The 12,953-nt window shown below is 40.0% G+C and overlaps 1 protein-coding gene across 1 annotated transcript in view; it reads left to right on the top strand.

The window, feature by feature from the left end:
- The first annotated feature begins 1,320 nt into the window (after window positions 1–1,320).
- LOC100714092 (liprin-alpha-1-like) overlaps window positions 1,321–12,953 on the top strand; it is a 56,554-nt gene continuing 44,921 nt past the window's right edge. The window contains exons 1-2 of the mRNA XM_063235139.1: window positions 1,321–1,613; window positions 2,538–2,786. Of these exons, the coding sequence (XP_063091209.1) occupies window positions 1,566–1,613; window positions 2,538–2,786 (297 nt within the window). The 5' untranslated portion in view covers window positions 1,321–1,565. The remainder of the gene's footprint in view (window positions 1,614–2,537; window positions 2,787–12,953) is intronic.

Below are 12,953 nucleotides of genomic sequence, written 5' to 3'. Positions count from 1 at the left end.
GTAACCTAACAAAACCCTGAATAAATAAAGAAGTATAACTTGGAATGTAGCTATTGCAAAGACTCACATTTCAAACACCAATACTGCAAAAACAAAACCAAAAAAAAAGGCCAAATGAGGGACACAAAAACACTCACTGTTAATCTACAATGGGGTAAGAGCTAAATATTAAAAACAACAAAGAATGGGCTATAGCTCAGCAGCACAGTGCCTGCCTGGCAAGCACAAGGTAATGAGTTCGATTACCGGTACCAAAAACAACAAAGAAAAATGATTGAAAACAGGGACTAAACAAAAACAATTTGAGACAATACTGTAAGCATGACAAAGAATGGGGTGATAAAAAACAACTAGCTTGGTAATTATTTCTTATTTTGTTAACGTCAAAGTAGAAATGACAAACCATGATGATATATGATTATAATTCCAGCTACCCAAAAGCTGAGGCAGGGGGATTGCAAATTCAAAGTCAACCTAGGCAACTTTGGGATCCTGTTAGTTTGTGTCTGAATGTCCCCCAATAGCCTCATGCAGTCATAGAGCGTGGCTTTTTGGAAGTGGCTGGCTCTAGAGTTTGTGATCAATTCATGGTCCAATGCTAGGATTAAGGATGTTGAGTCTGCATCTGTCCTATGTGTGGGTAGCCTGCATACAATATAAGGCATAGAAAGAGATCTGTCTTTTTTTCTTGGTACCGGGGACTGAACTCACCTTGCGCTTACCAGGCAAGCGCTTGAGGCACTGAGCTAAATCCCTGGTGAGGTTTGTCCTTTGCTTGCCTTGTTGCTTTTGCTGTTTTCCAATACCATGAACTGTTGCCCTCTGCTTTATACCACCTTGCCTTGGAACCAGCTGATTACAGACTGAAACCTCTACAAATGTGAGCTTAAATAAACTTTTCCACCCTTACTGGGGGGTCAGATATTTCGTCTCAGCAACGAGAGACCGTATCTCAAAATAAAAAAGGGCCAGGGGGCGGAGATATATAGCTCAGCAGCACAGTGCCTTCCTGGCAAGTGTGAGGTCGCGAGTTTTTTGTCTTTTTCCTTTTTATCGGTACCGGGGATCGAACTCACGACTGCCTGCTTGCAAAGCAGGCGCTTATGCCGCTGAGCTAAACCCCCAGCCCCCGAGTGATGACAACGCTTAAGTCAACTGAACACTTTTTGCTTTTTAAGAATGGTTTTTGTTTTATATCGCAATGTTTAAAAAGACTGCGCGCGGGGGGCTGGGGATTTAGCTCAGCGGCATAAGTACCTGCTTGCAAGCAGGCGGTCGTGAGTTCAATCCCTGGTACCGATAAAAATGAAAAAGACAAAAAAAAAAAAAAAAAAAAAGACTGCGCGCAAGGTAAGGAGCGGGAGACTGAGGCAGGAAGGTTGGAGCTGGCCAGGGGCCACCCGCCAAATGTCACCCGGGGGTGCGCGTGGGCGGGGGCAAAGCTTCAGCGCTTGGCTGGCGGTTGGTCCTGCGCTGGCGGTTGGCCCTGCTCGCGGCTAGCAGGACCCCCTAGGTCTCGAGGGACGGATTCTAAACCACTGCACGTTGCCCAGGAGACCCCAGTGATGGCACTGTGGACTCGCCTGTATGGCCGCGTCCTGGAAAGCTCTAGGGTAAGTGGGGCCAGAACTTGTACAGCACCCGGTGAGGTGCTAGAAATCATCGTGGTCAGGTGTGCGGTCGCGGGGATCTCTTGCTGGAGGGTCGCACCTGCCTGGGGTACTACCTGGAAGTCTTCAGCGATCCCTGTCGCCCTCATTAGGCCCGTCTGTCTATGTGACACACTTAATAGCCTCTCATGATCGTACCTCTCACCTTTCCTTCCTAACCATTCTCCACTGTACTGAACTGCTGTATTTCCATTGTGAAGCCTTCTTTTTTTTTTTTTTTTTTTTTTTTTTAGCTGTAAACTTAAGTTAGGTTGACTGAACAACCACTGCAGTCCTTGAAAAACATCTCTCTTGAGCCATAGCAAATCCAATTCCTTTCTGTGTTCACTAAATTAAGCCCAAGAATTCAGGCAGGCCTTCCCAGGAGCTGACTGCACACAGTCAATAAGATGTAAGATGTAAGATGCCTGTTGGATTTTGTACTTGTCAGTTTTCCTGGCTGTATACTGCTTCTGTGCTTTTCCTGAAAAAGGATTGAGTGGAATGGGCCCCTACCAGGAAATAGAAAAAAACTAGGTAACAGAAGCGCACTTGTTTTCAAAACTAAAAAGTTTGCTTTTGCAAACAAAACCTCACATGGTTTGCTCTATTCTTTATAGGAGAAATAAGTAGCTCTCTTTGGGCCTTACATCTTCCCAGCGTTGTTGTCTTCTTTAGTGTCTTCATGTGGTGGCTTTCTGCATTTAATGGGTGCCTGGGTGTATCTTCACAGAGTATTTGCATCCAAAGAATAACAGATCTGTGAATAAAGAGATTGTCAGCTTTCCTTTATTAGCTACAGATACTCATAAAGTTGTAGATTTGTGGGAACCTGTATTTTCCGTATAATGACTAGTCCTGTGTTTTTGTTCCAAAATGATGTGTGAGGTGATGCCCACCATCAGTGAAGAAGGCCCTTCAGGAGGAAGTGAAAACCATGGATCTGGCTGCCCTTCACAACCAGATGCAGATTCCCATTTTGAACAGCACATGATGTCCATGCTAGAAGAAACAGACATTGCTCAGAGCACACTGATAGAGACTCAAGAAACATTGGCGTTGACCCAGGGGAAATTACTCGAGGTTGGTCATGAGAGAGATTCGTTGCAGAGACAACTCAATACTGCGCTTCCACAGGTATGTGTGGTTTTCACCTGAAACTACAGGTTTTTTCTGTTACGTGTCTTTCTGTGGTACCATCTTTTGTTTTTGTACCTGTATATTTTGTGTAACCAACCACTTGTCAAATGATAGTTCCTAGTGTTTGTAAGCGCATGCAGAGTTCCTGGGGATTCAGCTACTTAGGGCAAATAAACTAGTGTTCTGTAAAGTCATGTGAAAATATCTTACTACTTTCACTCTTCGCTGAGGAACTGCTAAAGATTTGGGAATGCACTTTGAAGGTTTTTTAAAAAGACTTGAAACAACAACCAAGCGGCATGGTCCTTGGTTTCTTTGATTCTGTTTTGTGAGATCTCTTGCTTAATGTAGGCTTCCCATGGCTTGTATCTCAGGAATTGTATGTGTGTTTAGGATTGTATCTCAAGGATTTGCAGTTTTCTAATGAAATTTAGTAGATAATAATTTTTTTTTTGTTTTTGGTATCAGGAATCGAACTGAGGACCTTGCTCTTGCCAAGCAGATGCTTGTTGCTGCTGAGATATTATCTCTAGCCCTTGAAATTTGGTAGACAAGGATTGATTTCACAGAGAAAAATTTTTACAGACGATCTTTACAGAATACCGGTGTTTGTAAATCACATTTGTAATAAGGGATAGAAAACTGGAAATTTATTCTTTAGGAACTTTCTCCTTTTAGACTAGACTTCTAAGTTTAAAACAACTGGGCTGGGGATTTAGTTCAGCAGCATAAGCTTCTGCCTGGCAAGCATAAAGTCATGAGTTTGATCCCCAGTACCAAAAACAAATATATAAAAGTAAAAACCACCTCAAAGTTGGAAACAACTGTAGTTCTTTCTTTAATTATATTACATTCAGCTCAGTATCTCAAAACTGCCTCTTGTGGAATTAAATGGAGACTGAATGGCATGCGAAGGGAGAACATAGTAAAACTAGAAAAATGTAAGGTAAATGGTACACAGCATAGTGGGAGATAAGTAGCTTATTATTTAGGTGTTTATAAGCCATCGAGTACCATTTTACTTGTTCATAATAGTTGCCTTTCTGGTCCATTCAGGTAGACCTGAATAAGCATACATCTATGCTGTCATGATGAGTCTGCAGTGATAAATCGGCAAATGAACACTAGCCCTAATGTATTTGTTGGCTATAGTCAATTCTCCTGAAAGATTAATAAGCCAAGCATTTGAATTTCCTTTTTAGAAACAATAATTTGATGTTAGTGCTATATGTTTCTTTTGTTGGTTAGAAAATCAGTAAATTGTTTGCTTTTGTGGAGCATAGGGTTGAAGGAGGGCTTCATTTGTGTTTGCCTAAGTGCTCTGTCACTGAGCTCCATCCCTCCTAGTCACATTAAGATTTTTCTCATTGGAATCTTATAAATGTCAGAGTTTATTTAGGTCAGATTTTACTATAGAAGATTATAAGAACTGGCCAACTTGTATTTGTGTAGGGAGGTAATGGGGAGCAGTTTATGTGAAGGATTTTATAGTATATACAGGTATTTGTAAATTTGTGATGGTTTAGTTTTGTTTTTGTAATATATTGACTATAATTTGAGATATATCTACAGTTTATCTAATACATAGTTAATCTATTCAGTTTTTGGAAAAAACAGGCAGGCAGGACCTGAGAGGGAAGTGACAGGAGTTTTGTAGAGTTGGTTTCAGGCAGTGGGTGTTGTCACACCTGCTGATGAGGTGGTTGCCTGGTGATTTGTTTCTGGGGGGTTCTCAGTGTAGCAGCCTGGAAATGCTTAGTTTAGTGCATAATGTGATGATGCCACCAGGTCCCGTCACCATCTGAGCACCTGATGCAGCATTTCAGAAACACAGAAACCATGAAACAAACTTGTTTTGGTCCTTTTCCTTTCCTGGAATCAGGCTCATCTTTGGTAGTTGTTTGACTAGAGAGGCCTGTCAAGTAAGTGCCCGGTGTACTTTTGGCACATTAGGTAGGCAGGTCAGAATGTGCCCTACTTCTAAAAATGGAAGTAAAAGGCTGGGCATGGTAGTGCATTCCTGGAATCTTCAACCCTTAGGGAGGCCAAGGCAGGAGGATCAAAAATTTGAGCCCAGCCTGAGAAACTTAGCAGTTGTCTTAAATAAAAAATAAAAAGAGAGCAGAGAATGCTCCTCAGAATGAAGGCCCCCAACTATAGCAAATATCAGAAATCTTCTCAGCGAATTTTCCATAGAGCCAACACACTTGAGAAACAGTTCCTACATCAAAATGAAACACTGGAAGCCCCTGCCTAGTTTCCAGTACAGGTGTTTCTCATTTAATTACCTGCTTAACAACTGTTTGGACTTCCCTGCTGCTCAGACTTATGCCTCCTCTTTTTTTGTTTTTTGTAAAGTTCTGCACATCTGGTTCAGAGACTCTCAATGGTTTGTTTTTTTTTTTAGTTTGTAATGTTTATACAGTACTATACTTTTTCTGATGGTACTCTATGGTACTGTAGTTTCATGTTCTGTTGTACATTATATACTGCATAGAAGTTGTGCAAATAAAGGCAAAGTCATCAAGTTGGAGTTTCCTTTGACCATTTCTTTGTGCTGAGTGTTGTAATGTATGTACTATATACAGCTCCTCATTTAGCAACTAATTCTTTTAACGCTGTACTGACAGGAATAGGACTTGGTGGTTAAATGAGGAATCCTTGTACCTTTCCTCCAATTCTAACAATGGTCTTGATCTCTCACCATTGATTATTTTTGCTTCTTCTTGACTAAATGAAGTAAAATAGTACCTATATTGTGTTTCTTGGTTGTTTCATTGTTCATGAGATTTACCTGTGTCCTATATTTTTTGCCTATTCTCATCTGTTGTCTGGTAATCCAGCATACCAATATATCAAAATTTGTTCTTTTCTATTCATGAACATTCAGGTTGATTCCAGTTTTTATCAATTCTATCCTGAGTATTCTTGTGTATTATTTCTTTTGTGTATGAGAGTGAAGCTATGGCTGAGCATGGCGGCATATGCCTATAAACTCAGCAGGGCAGAATGTTGAGGCAAGAAGACTGCGAGTTTGCGCCCCTCTTGGGCTTTATACTGAGAACCTGTCTTTTTTGGGGGGCGAGGTAATGGGACTTGAACTCAGGACGTTGTGTTGCCAAACAGGAGTTGTGCCACTAAGCTATATCCCTGGCCCTCGGATCCTTTAAAAAAAAAAAAAAAAGCAGAGAACTGTGGAGTGATAGATATACCATGCATTTGTTCAGCCTTAAGAGATATTGCTAAAAGTGGCATTGTACTGACACCAACAGCATGTGAGAAGTCAGTGCGCATATCATCTTTACCCCTGACACTGTTCATTCTTTTTTTTTTTTTTTTTTAAACTGGTACCAGGGCTCGAACTCATGACCACCTGCTTCAAGGCAGGCACTTATGCTGCTGAGCTAAATCCCCAGCCCCCATTGTTTATTCTTTTATGTTAGCTTTTCTGGTGCCTATTTAATGGGAGAGGTGACTTAGTGAGAGAGGTACCAGAGATCGAACTCACGACTACCTGCTTGCAAGGCAGGTGCTTTTGCCACTGAGCTAAACTCCCAGCCCCTTATCGTGTATTTCATGTATTTCTTTAGCATTGCTACTTCTTCATCTGAGAAGGGTCTGTTCATTTTTGATGCCCATTTTTTGAATTTGGGGGTGGTTCTGTATTTTTGAGCTCCTTATATATTTTAGGCATTAATCCTTTGTCTGAGGAACAGCTGGCAAAAATGTTTTACCATCGCGTGGGTTGTCTCTTCACTCTCTTGGTAGTTTCTCTTGCTTTTCAAAAGATTTTGAATAAGATGCAGTCCAAGTTGTTGATTATTTCTGATAGAAGCTTTGCAATTGGGGTTTTTTTCCATGAGATCTTTGCCTATACCAAAGTCTTCAGTTCTACCTGTCTTCCAGCAGATTGGAGTTGTTTCTATTTTCATATTGAAGTCTTTGAGCTATTTGGATTTTAGCTTAATGCCTGGGAAGGGATATGGGTCTAGTTGTAATCTTTGGCATGTGGAAAGCCTGTTTTTTCCAGCACCATTTCTTAAAGAAGCTATCTTTCTTCCAGTGAGTATGTTTGGCTCCTTTGTCAAAGATAAGATGATTGAGTATGCTGGAGTTGTTTCTACATCTTAAAATCTGTTCCATTGATCCTTGAGTCTGGTTGTTTTGTTTTGTTTTGTTTTGCCAGTTTTTATCACAATAACTTTGTAGTATAATTTGCAGTCAAGGATTGATTGGATTCCTTTCTGGTTTTGGTATCAGGATAATACATGCTTCCAGGAATGAATTTGGGAGTATGGCTTCTCTTTCAATTTCTTAAAAGAGACTGAAGTAGTAGTATTAGGTTTTCTCTAAATTTCTTGTGGTGTTCAGCAGTGAATCTGTCAGGGCCTAGGGTTTTCTTTATTGATGGGTTTTTAATTACATCTTCACTTTCACTGACAGATACTGATTTATTTAGAATTTTTATACCTTCTTGATTCAGCTGTGGTAATTCATATGTAACTAGGAATCTGTCTATTTCTTCTTTGTTTTCTATCTTACAATACACATTCTCAAAGTAGGTTTGGTTTTGAGGATCTTCTGAATATCTGTAGGGCTTCTTGTGATTTCCACCTTTTGATTCCCAATTGTATGTGTTTGGGTCTTTTTTGTTTTTAATAAGGTTGGCTGAGAGTTTGTCAAGTTCATTTAATGTAACACAGAACTCTTTGTTTCATTGACTCTTTGTATTATTTTGTTAGTCTCCATTGCTTTAACTTCTGCTCTGTTCTCTATAACATCCTCCTTTTTACAAGCTTTAGGCATGACCTGCCCTTGATCTAAAAGCTTGAGGTTCAACAGTAGGTTATTTGAGCTTGCTCTGTTTTTCAGCTATGGGTATTCAGTGCTGTAAATTTCCCTCCTAGGACTGCTTTCATTGTGTTCCTTATGTTCTGTTACAATGTATTGGCATTATCATTTAATTATAGATACTATTTAATTTCATCTATAACCCATTGGTTATCCAGGAAGGTATTATTGAATATCTATATGTTTATGAATCTTGTAGTTGGCCATTGATTTCCAGTTTCACTGCACTGTGGGCTGATAATATGTCTGGAATAATTTCAACTTCTTTCCATTTCTTTAAGCATGTTCTGTGAGCTACAATGTGTCCTATTGTGGAGAAGGTTGCATATGCAGCAAAAAGAATGTGTCCTCTGATGTTCTGGTGTGGAATACACTGTAGAAATCTGCTAAATCCGTTTGTTTAACAATTTGGTTCAGTTCTGACATTACATTGTTGATTTTCTTGTTTAGTTGATCCACCCATTTGTGACAGTGGGATAGTGAATTCCCTGTTATAAATGTATTAGCGCATATTTTGCTTATCATGTCTATTAATATTTGTTTGTATAGTTGGGTTTTCCATGGTTGGCATTTGGTGCATATATATTTATGACTGTTATCATTTCCTCTTGGATTGTTCCCTTTACAAGGATACAGTGACCTTTGTCTCTTAATCAGTCTTGGCTTGAAATCCCTTTGTCTGCAGATAGAATAACTACCCCTGCTTTTTTCCAGGTTCCTGTTACATGAGTATTGTTTTCCATCCTTTGACCTTTCAGTCTGTGAATTTCTTTTTGAATAAAATGTGTTTCTTGTATGCAGCATATTGTTCGATCCTGCTTTTTGATCCATTCTGCCAGTCTGTTTCTTTCGTTGGGGAACTGAGGCCATTAACATTGATTATAACTGATATGTATTGACTTATCTTTTCATGTTTATTCTCTTATCATTGGTTCTCTTTTTCCCTCCTCTGTGAATTGCTTGCCTTGCCTGGTTGATTGATTCTGTTGTTCTTCATGGAGTTGTAGTCCTTAATATCTCTTTCAGGAATGTCCATCAGAACATTTTGGTGTGCTGGTTTGGTGTTCGTGGGTTTCCTCAGGTGTTCTTTATCATGGAAAGTTTTATTCATTAATTTTGAAAGTTAGTTTTCCAGTGTAAATCAATCTAGTTTGGAGGTTGTTTTCTAGGGCTTGAAAGGCTTCACTCCAAGCTCTCCTTAACTTGAGCATTTATGTTGAGAAGTCTGCTGATTCTGATGGGCTTTTCTTTATAAGTGATTTGTTTCTTTTCTCTAACAACTTTTAATAATCTGTTCTTGTGGTGAATTTGTGGAATTTTGAGTATTATATGCCTTGGTATAGATTGTTTTTGTAGTGGTGAATTGGAGTTTTTATAATGGCTAATTTCTTCACTTATCTCTGTGTTGAATTTTTTACCCTGCTTGGGAATTTTTCTCCCATTACTTTTGTGAACAAGTTTAAGCAATTTGTGGTATCTCCTGCTTTTTCATTGACTCCAGTCAATCTTACATTATTCCCCTTTGCATCATTTAGTGGCCACTGGATTTTTTTTTTTTTTTGGTCCTTTGCTTCTTTTAAGAAATCTTTCTTTCCATGATTGCTAACTGTAATTCATCTTCTATAATCTCCTGGATATCTGTTTGAATCTATTTCTTCTTGGTTCCTCTCCCCCCAAACCCATTTTATTTTGAGAAAAAAAAAAAAACTAAAACAAAAATTTCAAAACAGCAATCAGGGCAACAATGGCACATACATTATTCATTATCATCCCCAAATCATTCACTCAGAGCACAATATTTCTTTCCTGTGCTAGGCATTCATGGTCTCCATTATTTCCCTAAGCTCTTTATTTATCTTTTTATCCATATAGTTCTAGAGTCACTCACCATCTCTGTAGTTATCTAAGAAATTATTTCTGTTTTTATTTTTATAGAGCTTTGTTCATCTGCTTATTACAGGATCTCGCCATGCAGTTCAGGCTGGCTTTGAACTCGTGTAGTACATGTTGGCAGTTCTCCAGGCTCAGATTCCCAAATGCTGGGATTACACTCTGCACCACCATGCTTGGCTGTTCAGTTTTATAATAGATATTGCTGTAACATCCTTGTCATCATGGGAATATTAGAGAGTAGGTGGTTATCAGGGCCCTTTGTTCTATAGTGTCATGCTTTAAATCGCATGTGTTCAAACAGAATGTGCTCTTTGAGTAGTAATTTATAGTGTTTTCTAGTAAATCTTGGATAACTTAGATTTAAATTTGTGATAAAAGATTATTTGATTTCCAGTTATATTTCCTCTAAATCCTGTCTCCCTTATTTCTGCCTTGTCCTTTGTATTGTAATATATTTGCCTGAGTAGATCCTTGAATTTTTAGCTTTAAATCGTGTCATAAATCTGGTGTCTATTTCTATGCATGCGTCTTGTCAGCCTAGCAACTTAAGGAACTATCATAGAAAGGCAAATTTTCCAGTAACTGAGCATACCTTTGTATCTTCCTAATGCATGGAAGAGTATAGTATGTCACACATAAGTGTAATGTTGTCAATATATTGTAATGAATAACTGATGTTTCATTGGAAATGTTTAAACTGACCTGCCACATCACAAGTTACTGTTCTCTTGGCAATCAGCCATCCATGGAACATGGGGACAGATGTCAGTGCTTGCTATACTCAGAGCTTTTGCCTCTAACCATTGCATACGTGTGTATAATAGATGGAAAATTTAGGATTTGAAAGGAGGGAATGATTGAAGCAGAGCCATAGGCTTTAGATTGAGGAAAAACAGTTTTCTCTGATATGGAAGGCTAGAACTTAGTAAGCACTGCTCTCTGCCGGGTGCCAAACTCAGTACTTGGCCATTTTTTTGCTATATTTAGTCCACAAGCACATCCCCGTGAGAAACCAGTTGCTGTGCTTGCCCCCAATTACAGATGTGGAAACTGAAATTTAGATCACATGATGTGCAGAGCAGGTATAAGTTAAGTCTGTTTTGATTCCAAAACCAGGACCATTTCTCCCTTGAGCCTAGATTTTTCAAGATGTTCTGATCTGCTGACAGTCTCCCTCTCAGAGGAAACCTTGGAAGTAAAAGCGGTGCCCTGGAAGCAGTGGGGATTGCGGAGTTTTCTTTCTGTCAGTCTAGAAGCTCCCCCTAATGCCTGCTGCCTCTGGCCCTGTGCCATGCCCACTTCATGCTTCCTGCCTTCCTGGTGGTACACTTGTGGGGCAGTGCTGCTGCAGGTGCCAAGTGGTGATTGTCCTCAGCAGCTGTGTGTGAGCTTCTCTATGTGGCTTAGCAGAAGTGTAATTTAGTAAGGACACAGGTACAGATCCTCACTCTGTTGCTGATTAGTTCCTGGCCTGGGAGCTGTTCCTTGGCCCAGTGGAACCATGGCTTGCTCTCTTGTAAGTGAGGTAGTGATCCACACAGTAGTGCTGCTTGGAATGGCCCTGATCTGTGCCTGCCCAAAGTGAGATGCCGCGCTTTCACCAGCAGCCGGCCTCAGAGCTTACCTCTGTTCAGTGGACTTCAGTGTGGTTTGGATATTTTGGTTTTGGCAGTAAGAATTTCTCAGCAAAGGAAGCAGTCTGTTGACTTAGACTCAGATACTGTGGCCTCCTCTTGTTCACTAGTCATCTCTCCTCAGCATGCAGCCTGGTGACTTAGAGGAGACTTGCTCTGGGCTGGCTATGAAAATTAGCCTAGCATTGAGTCTAAGGACAGCAAATATGGACCAGACAAAGACTGGTATGGGATGGTTACTTTTACACTTTAGTTTTACCTGGCAGAGCGAGGTGACTTCTTGGCACTTGTAGAAAGGTCTGAGACAAGGCAGTGGGTCCTAGCCTTGGGTTTCCTCTCACAAGAGAACAGAGGCAGAATGAAGGCCTGGTTCAATGAGCCTAGAACGCTCTGGGCAGAGCGGGGCCAATGTAGGGGAGTCTTGGTGCAAGAATCTCTTTTTGTGGGTGGAGCATAAGTATAGTGCCTTACCTCTTCTTTTTTCTTTTCTATTTTAACAAATGATTGTTTTAACCTGAAATTTTAAATGATGCCTGGTAAACAACATGGTCTTAAGTTTGATTTTTGGGTCCCTCCCAAAAATAGTTTTGAACTTTTATGATTCTTGTTAGTAATTTCAAGCATGATGGCCTTCTTTAGAGATGAGATTGCTGGACGTTAAACACGGGGCCTTGAACATACTAAGTAAGCATGCTCTGATTACCCCAGCCCACAGCAGTCTTGTTTTGTTACTACAATTAGAAATGAGAGTCAGACAAGGTGGTATATGCCTGTAATCCCAGCACTCAGGAGGCTGATACAGGAGGACTGCTGGAGTTTGAAGCCAGCCTGGACTACAGTGTGAGTTCATGGCCAGCCAGAACTGTATAATGAAACCTTATCTCAAAAAAGAGAGAGAAAGATACAGAATTTGTCTGTTTATCTGTTAAGATTATATCATATGTTATATATCCTAATTTAAGATTGTATCCTAAGTTAACATTGTATCCTATGTGATTTTAGACTTGCAGCCTCTAGAACTGTCAGAAATAATTATCTGTTGTTTATTAATACCCAGCCTATGACTATGGTAGTTTTTTTTTTTTTATAGTAGCTGGAAGTGACTAGGAGAGGGAGACTGCTAACAACATAAAGCCTCCTCATCTAGATGAGCATGAAACTAGATTCCACAGTGCTTAAAAATAGATAATACTAAGACACGCTTACAGAGATGACTACTCACAAACAGGTGCCTATTTCACTCGATCACAAATGGGTGGAGAATCTGCCAAAACTGCCAAAATAAGTGAGCATGATACTTAGAGACAGATTAACATCCATAGTAACAGGGACTGGCGGTAAAACGAAGCAGGTATGACAAAAAAACAACTTGGAATCTAGTAAATGAAACAGACCTTAGCTAGAATGATACAGTCTATTGTGGACATGGTCAAAGACGGAGCATTGGCAGTAAGTCACCAAAGGTGAGCCAGATTGCAGCAAGAGAGACAAAATGAGAAAAATTCAAGGCCCTCAATTTAGGCAGGCCTAGAGCCAGGCCCACCTATTGATGTGATAGGTGTGTGAATAGAATTGATTTGATTTTTGACTTAGAGTAATTAGAGTCTACTTTTCTTCTACCTGCCCCAGAATCTTTCTGATAAAAGATTCCATTAGAGAGAGGGCACACTCTGTCAGGAATGGTACTTATTAGGTGACCTGACAGTGAGCTCTTGCTTATCACCATGGCCAATGCCAGTTAGTACCTCGATCAGGGCCGTGTTGGCATCTACAGGAGAAATCTGTA

This window comes from Cavia porcellus, unplaced genomic scaffold (genome assembly GCF_034190915.1).
Source record: "Cavia porcellus strain 051 isolate PalLab524CR breed Dunkin Hartley unplaced genomic scaffold, mCavPor4.1 scaffold_25, whole genome shotgun sequence".
Lineage (NCBI taxonomy): Eukaryota > Metazoa > Chordata > Mammalia > Rodentia > Caviidae > Cavia > Cavia porcellus.
The sequence above is the reverse complement of the archived record's forward strand: the minus strand, read 5'-3'. Positions and strand labels throughout refer to the sequence as shown.